Source organism: Capsella rubella, unplaced genomic scaffold (genome assembly GCF_000375325.1).
Source record: "Capsella rubella cultivar Monte Gargano unplaced genomic scaffold, Caprub1_0 scaffold_3, whole genome shotgun sequence".
Classification (NCBI taxonomy): Eukaryota; Viridiplantae; Streptophyta; class Magnoliopsida; order Brassicales; family Brassicaceae; genus Capsella; species Capsella rubella.
Window position 1 is genome coordinate 7,618,831 of NW_006238921.1, and position 7,093 is coordinate 7,625,923.

The 7,093-nt window shown below is 34.8% G+C and overlaps 2 protein-coding genes across 2 annotated transcripts; one reads left to right on the forward strand and one right to left on the reverse strand.

Moving 5' to 3' along the window:
- Window positions 1-58: 58 nt before the first annotated feature.
- LOC17893181 (protein MANNAN SYNTHESIS-RELATED 1) lies at window positions 59-2,551 on the reverse strand. The gene is made up of 6 exons (XM_006297695.2): window positions 2,284-2,551; window positions 1,680-1,830; window positions 1,503-1,579; window positions 1,277-1,362; window positions 610-1,189; window positions 59-527 (listed from the first exon to the last, which is right to left on the reverse strand). The coding sequence occupies exons 1-6, from the start codon at window positions 2,383-2,385 to the stop codon at window positions 258-260; spliced, it is 1,266 nt and encodes a 421-aa protein (XP_006297757.1). The 5' UTR covers window positions 2,386-2,551; the 3' UTR covers window positions 59-257.
- Window positions 2,552-4,738: 2,187 nt separating this feature from the next.
- LOC17893104 (glutamyl-tRNA reductase-binding protein, chloroplastic) lies at window positions 4,739-6,721 on the forward strand. The gene is made up of 5 exons (XM_006298095.2): window positions 4,739-5,147; window positions 5,238-5,318; window positions 5,771-5,875; window positions 5,992-6,141; window positions 6,282-6,721. The coding sequence occupies exons 1-5, from the start codon at window positions 4,770-4,772 to the stop codon at window positions 6,528-6,530; spliced, it is 963 nt and encodes a 320-aa protein (XP_006298157.1). The 5' UTR covers window positions 4,739-4,769; the 3' UTR covers window positions 6,531-6,721.
- Window positions 6,722-7,093: the final 372 nt, after the last annotated feature.

Genomic DNA, 7,093 nt, shown 5'->3' on the forward strand with positions numbered 1-7,093 from the left:
CATGGAGAATTTTCTGTGTGATATCAGTATCACTAGATTCGAGGAACAATGGGCATGGTTTTAGAGAAAAGCAAAATTTATAGAATGCAAAAGCTATGAGCCAACAGATTCAAACTGTAAACCTCTCTGCCCAAAAAAAACACTTATATTGAAACAAACTTACAAAATAAAAACAAGAAAATAATTAAATTGCTTACACTTGATGAAAACTGAAAAGGTCCTTCCGAGGAATTATGCGTGGAGATCACTATAGATGGTCAGCAAAAACATGAATAAGCCAAGTGGTTCTTCTTTGAGATGTACGGAGAGATGAAATCTGTAGCAAGGCCAGATGTCTCTGCAGGAACTAGCACTTGAGGCTTACCTAAAGCTATCCTTTTTCCAACTGTGTTTGCATAAAACAGACCGGATATGGCTGGAACAAAGACATCGCTTCTTGAGCTTATGTAGAAGTCGATAACATTTTCGTACTCTGAACTCTCTGTTTCAAGGTACTTTGATCTCTTACTCGCCGGCATTATTGCCTCCTGCCATAGTTGAATGACAGAATCAAGATTAACAATAGGGTAAAAGACTTTCTTGGCCTAACCAATGTGGAAACCTACTTACCTTTGTGAACGTTTTTGGGAAGATATCCTTAAGGATATTGAGGCTACTGTCCCATCTTGGCTGAGTTAGATAGATAGTTGTGTCGCTGGCAAATCCAAGCTTCCTCAAGAATAAAGCAATCTCTTGCGCGTTGTAACATGTCTTGGACCCTGTAACACCAGTTGTATGGCAATTTTTCTTCTCAAGTACGTCGATTCTAAGGTCTACCGCTATGAAACGGCCACCTGATTTCCGGCTATGAGTCCTCAACCGCTCAACCATTGCTTCAGCCACTGCATTGACTTCAGGTTGCAGCTCCAATGACCCAAACATTGCTAAACACGCGACAGGATCAGTTTCGCCATCTTGTGAGGATTTCCTCAAGTTCACAGAAGGGAAGTATGATGCAACTCGAATGTTTCCTTTCGATTTGAAGACGGAATCAATGTGCTCCTTAATGTAATCTTCTGTAACTCTGGTAGGGACCTTCACAATGGCGATGTTCCTTAGAGAAACTTCTTCAGGCAATTGTTTCACAACTTTAACGACATTCTCCAAGCTTTTAATTAGTTTATCCGCATCATAGATATCTTCAAAACTCCTGATAAAGCAGTTAAAATTGCTTAGAAATCTATTAAACTAATTAGCAAACACAAAAATATCATGATCACACAAAAACAACCCTTACTTTTCATCACCAGGTTTGCTTCCTCTAATATCAGGAAGTACTAGAGTTGCTCCTAGATGCTTTGCCACCATTACAGCATCAGTGATCTAAACAAGAGAAACAAATTTCACCACAACAAACAATGACAGGAAGAAGATAAAACCCGTTTAATAAAAGAAACCAATGGTTGCGTACAAAGATTGGAAATAATCAAAGATCACCACTTTAGAGTTTTTAAGAAGCATACCTGAGAAATATGGTACTCAGGACCATTCGTTAGTGAGAATGTGACATACCCTTTTGATGATGATGATACCGCTTCATCTGCAACAGTTAGGTCCTTAGTAAATAATAGTCCAGAACCAATGATGCAAACAAAAACATAAGAAACTGCAAATTACAGAGTCTGAGTAAACACACATACCGGATAGTAATGTTGGCCAACAAGGATTAAGATCAGTGTTATCCTCCATCCAAGGTCCTTTACTGCCTTCAACGGTTCCGACAAGACCATCTTTCACAGCGACTTTAGATCCTTCAAATTCAATATCTTGTGCATCTCCCTGAACTTTTTCCTGTACAAAATACCCAAAAAAAGACAAGAGAAAAAAAACTTAACCGTAGGTTTTGAGGTTAAGCTACAGAAGATCAACCTTTTTCACTATTAGTTTACACCAAAAGAGATGAAATCAATCATGTCCTAATGATCCGCTGGAAAAACTGTTGACTCTAATTTTGGGTTTCTGATGATCAATGCAATCCAACATTTTGATCTATAAATGGAAAGTTTTGGTTTTGATGCACAAATCAAGCAAATTTTTTCACTTGAACAGCTAACTGTATTAGATCTACTTCAGAAAGCATCTAAGAGAAGTATCAACACAGGAAAAAAGAACTGACAATGAGGAAGAGCAATCAAACAGAACCCACTTGAACTAAGCTGCAATGAGTAGTATCACACTAGAACAAAAGCCTCAAATCAAAACGAGAAAGGAAGAAAAAAAGAAACTGTCGGCAAGAAAGCTAACCTGAAGAGAATCATAGTAATCTCTATGAAGCATCTGCCCAAGCATCACAAACATGGTAATGGTGAGAATACCAGCAACTACTTGCCTCAGATCAAAACCCATATTTTCTTACCTTCCCTCTACAAAAACAGAGGATCCTGAAGTAAATGAGTTAAAATAGAGAGAGGAAGAGAAGAAAAAGAGAGACCAACAAAGGAAGAGGTGTTGTGTTGTGTCGTGGGGGTAGATAGAGACAATCTATCTTCCTCAAATATGATATCTCAGTTTCTCTTTTGGATTTTTTTTTTATATATTTCTTTTTCAATTAATGTTTGTCGAAAAAGATCACTTCTTTTGTTTCGAGTGAGTGTTATTGTCAGTGTTCATTGCTGAAGTTGAAGTCTTACGCTATCTTACACACACCACGGCCACCGACACTTCTGCCGTGAATCTTGGTATACACTTCAACCGGTGGTTTAACTAAACCGGTCGAAATAAGACTACAATGTGGTTGATGAAAATAAATTAACTTTAAATCACGGACTCATCTACTAATCTTATCAAATTAAAAGAAGACAGTAGTAGGTAACGGTACACAGATATGTTTTCTATCATTGATAGTAAAGTAAGAATATACTAAGAAAATTCCCTTTATGTAATGATAAGATAAGAGTTGTTAATTCAAACAAAACAAAATTATAAGCAAATGATAAAGCAACGGATTACAAATAGGTTTTGAATTACACATTTTGAAACATATCATTTGTTTGACGTGGGACTAATTTAGTAGTAATTATATATGACTAGAAACTTTTGAGTCAAAAGCAACTCTAAAATGATGCAAATATAGCTTTCGTTAGAGGCCAAACATCAAATACTCAACTTTTGCTAATTAATCACATATTTTAGCCAATACCATCATCATTATAAGGTTTTGCACACGATGATGGTATTGGCTCGAGTTCATGGTTGGATCTTTCACGTTATTCAAATAGTTAATTTGGTTTAGAACCAATATGTTTTTGGATATTGTTCGATTCTAATACTTTCTATTTGAATTGACTAAAACTCTCGAAAAAAATCAAAATACCCTAAGAAAAACTTATATTTAGGGGACGATTGGTGAGATAATTAACAGTCGTTACCTATCAAATCCCTTAATCGAATGAAAAAAACATTAATGAATGGTATGTAAAATATTATTGTGTAAAGCCTGTTACAAAAAAAAAAAAATATTATTGTGTACCACCTAGTTAGAAATGGATACTTTGTATCCAAGTCTAATTAAATTACTTGAAATTTGCATAGACACGTTGAACAAGAGACTCATATCAGAATATTTTGTTCATTGTTCATGCCTAATAGTAAATTAATTTAATTTAGTCATGTCTCTTTATATATAGTTCTACTTTTGTCACTTGAAAACTGCAGAAATATTTTGGTGGAACATCAGGAAAAACACATGCTGATCCATGATTATTACGTATGCATGACTATGTGCTTTCTTTTTTATTACTTGTCTTCTAAGTTTATGAGGGGGTCACCAATTTACAATGATATACTGTTGTTGTTGTATATGATTTTTGGAAACACATATAAGCAATAACACAAAAAATGAGAAACAAATAAACAATGAATGAAATTGTATTCTTAAGCTACTACATTTTCTTACAGAGCCATTGATTAAACCTATATTTTTTATTTGCATTTTTATTACATTTCTTTGAAAATTATAGAGAAAACTTTATGGTATTTAGGGTTGGTGTTTAGTGTTCAAGTTTTACAAATTAGTTTTGAATATTAATATATTTAATATTATTTTCTTTTGTGAATGGGTAAGAAAACTTTACTGTTGAGATTATTTTATGTATATATCTCTCTATTTATATTTTTGCTACATTTTTTTTAATTAATAGAGAGAGTCATGAATTATGATCCAATAACCCCTAAATTATAGATTTCTAACACAGCAACAGTTTTGTGTTTTTGAATAAAACTATCTTTGTTAATTGATGATTCAAACAACTTCATATCATCATTCAATTTCTTAAAATTGTTTGGCAATATATCTATAAGCAATCATATATTGTTGTTGTTGAATATGATTTTTAAAAACACATACAAGCAATTTACAAAAAATGAGAAATAAATAAATCATTAATGATACTGTATTTTCAAGCTACATTTTCTTAAATAGCCATTGATTAAACCTACAACGTTTTTTGCATTTTTGTATTACGTTTTCTGGAAAATTAAAATGCATGATGATGAAAGGAACGTTTTATTGGTTTATAATATGGTTTTAAAAAAAAAAGAATAAAATTGTTGTTCATGATTTTGTGTACTGATAATGAATCACATAAAGCCAAAACACAATAACCGGAAATTTTATTTCGGTTTACATTGGTACGGTTTCGAGTCCGGTTTGTTCATTTCGAAGTTATCTTTTGTCTTCTCGTCGAACACATCTCTTTCTCTATCTATCAGAGGGCAGAGCAACAACAAAAATGCAACTCCAAACCCAATCCTTCGCTCTCACTCTTCTCCCATCTCCTAATTTCGCCAAACCCACCGAGAGACGCGAATTCATCTCTCTCAAACGAGACCCGTCTCGTCCAATTTCGCTCCGATGCTCCGTTTCCACGGCTTCGGATACTCCGTTGACGGCGACCCATCATCTCTCCGCTTCCACCCACAAGCCCTTTCCGGCGGAGGTTTCGAGGAGTATCATGGAGCTTTCCTCCGTTGGAACTCTCTCCACTTTGACCCACGACGGCTGGCCTCTCGGCGTTGGAGTTCGCTTCGCCGTTGACCAAGATGGCACTCCTGTTCTTTGCCTCAATCGCACTTTCTCTCCTGACAAGAGGTCTGCTCTTCATGTTCAGGTCATCACCGTTTCCTCTTCTTCTTTCTGCAATTTTGAATTGTCTTTTGGTTCATTCTTCTTCTGATCGTATCCTTCTTTTTGGAATCAGTTAGAACAATGTGGATTGAGAACTCCTCAGTGTACGATACAAGGTAGCATTAGTCGCCCAGGAGACGATCTTGTTCTAAAGGTATGATCTTTTGTACTTTACTCTCTCACTCCAAACAACACAGCATTACGAGTCTTGGAGTATTACCTAAATGTGCATTGTTTTTGAGACTTTGTTTGGACGATAATAATCTTAATTGACCTGTTAGTGTTATCGTCCTTGCTACTATCCTGTAGAACCTCTTAAGGTAAAAAGAAGACTTGCGTATATATCCATTTTATGTGTTTGTGTTTAGTATTGGCTAGTTGAAATCTATTTAGACATTTTCACTTTTTCTCATTTTGAGCTTCTATTGGGTATTGAGTGTGTAGTTTAAGATAGTGATGTTGGTTTTCAACTTTTCGTAGCCTCTAGGAGATGTCTGTGGAACCAGTTGGCTATTTCTCATAACGCTGATCGTACGATTCTAGGTTTATTGCCCTCTTCATCTGCTTATACTTGGAATTTAATCGAAGTCACCATGTTTGATGTAGCGCCTTAGTGCTACATGGAGGAAAAAGTTTGGCGAAGAAGTTGAGGAGGACAGTTTATATGTTGTAGCAGTTGACCGTGTACTCCAAATGGAAGACTTCATGGAGGTAGAAATCACTAGCTCTTTCAGTTTCTTGTGACAGTTAATGATCACTTAGTTGACGCCTCGAACACAGAAATTTGTTGTGATCAACAAAGTCTAAACACTTCTACTGTTTTACAGGACGGGATCTGGGTGGCGTCATCAGATTATAAAAGTGCAAGTCCTGATCCTCTTCGAGATGTTGCAGAAGATATTGTCAACCAGATCAACACTAACAACATGGAAGACATTTTCCGATTCTGCAACGTATACGTGGATCTAGACTTTGTGGTTAGTATTCTCAACATTCTATGAAAAGACTTCAAAGAATGTTCAATCTAAACAACATGTTCAGTCTTCCAAACTATTTTGCTTTCTCCCTTTTCATTTTTACTTGTTGTTCAGGATTATAACTTTGAGTTTTATATCAGGTTTCAGAAACAAAGATGATTTGGATGGATAGGCTTGGATTTGACCTCCGAGTATGGTCTCCACGAGGTATATATGATGTGAGGATTCCGTTTCCAATGGAAGTAACAGATGAAAAGGGAGCAAAATCATCCTTCAATGGAATGTCACAGCTCGCTTGGGAAGTAGAGAAAAGCTATTGCCCTGCAGAATTTAACAAGGTCAAACTACTTAAGCAAGTAGTAGGATCATCACACAAGGGAGGACATTAACGATTCTATTGACTTTTTTTTTGCTGTTGTTGTCCACATTATTCTTTGTTTACTAGTTTATGCAACAATTGGGCATTGGCTCTCTGTTGTATCTCATGGATGAGTATCTGTTTTAAAGTAAATAGGACATGCACCAAACATGATATAAGATTTTTGTCCAATAGGAGTTATTATCCAATTGTTTAATTATCCTTGAATTGTTTATACAGAGAAAGCAAAATCATATATATAAAAGTAAGGTTCCACTCTCTCCTTATTGGTGGAAAAATATTTAAGTCTTTAATTTTTTTTTAAAAATAAAAATAAATAAATGTTTATGATAATCATTCAATACAAAATTTAATTACACTATAAGTTATAATCAAATGGCAAAGAAAATGAAAGGACTTAATCATATATCATTCAACAAAATAAATAAATAAATAAATGTTTATGACAATCATTCAATACAAAATTTAATTACACTATAAGTTATAATCAAATGGCAAAGAAAATGAAACGACTTAATCATATATCATACAACAAATTTTATAAGCCTTATTGGTGGAAAATTATTTAAAATC

Bases quoted from the DNA above. Each gene is read 5' to 3' on its own strand.
- LOC17893104 (XM_006298095.2), top strand. From the start codon at position 4,770: ATGCAACTCCAAACCCAATCCTTCGCTCTCACTCTTCTCCCATCTCCT. The intron at 5,148-5,237 runs GTCATCACCGTT...TTTTGGAATCAG, and splicing joins GGTCTGCTCTTCATGTTCAG to TTAGAACAATGTGGATTGAG. The intron at 5,319-5,770 runs GTATGATCTTTT...TGTTTGATGTAG, and splicing joins GAGACGATCTTGTTCTAAAG to CGCCTTAGTGCTACATGGAG.
- LOC17893181 (XM_006297695.2), bottom strand. From the start codon at position 2,385: ATGGGTTTTGATCTGAGGCAAGTAGTTGCTGGTATTCTCACCATTACC. The intron at 1,363-1,502 runs GTATGCTTCTTA...TCTCTTGTTTAG, and splicing joins CTGAGTACCATATTTCTCAG to ATCACTGATGCTGTAATGGT. The intron at 528-609 runs GTAAGTAGGTTT...CAACTATGGCAG, and splicing joins TCCCAAAAACGTTCACAAAG to GAGGCAATAATGCCGGCGAG.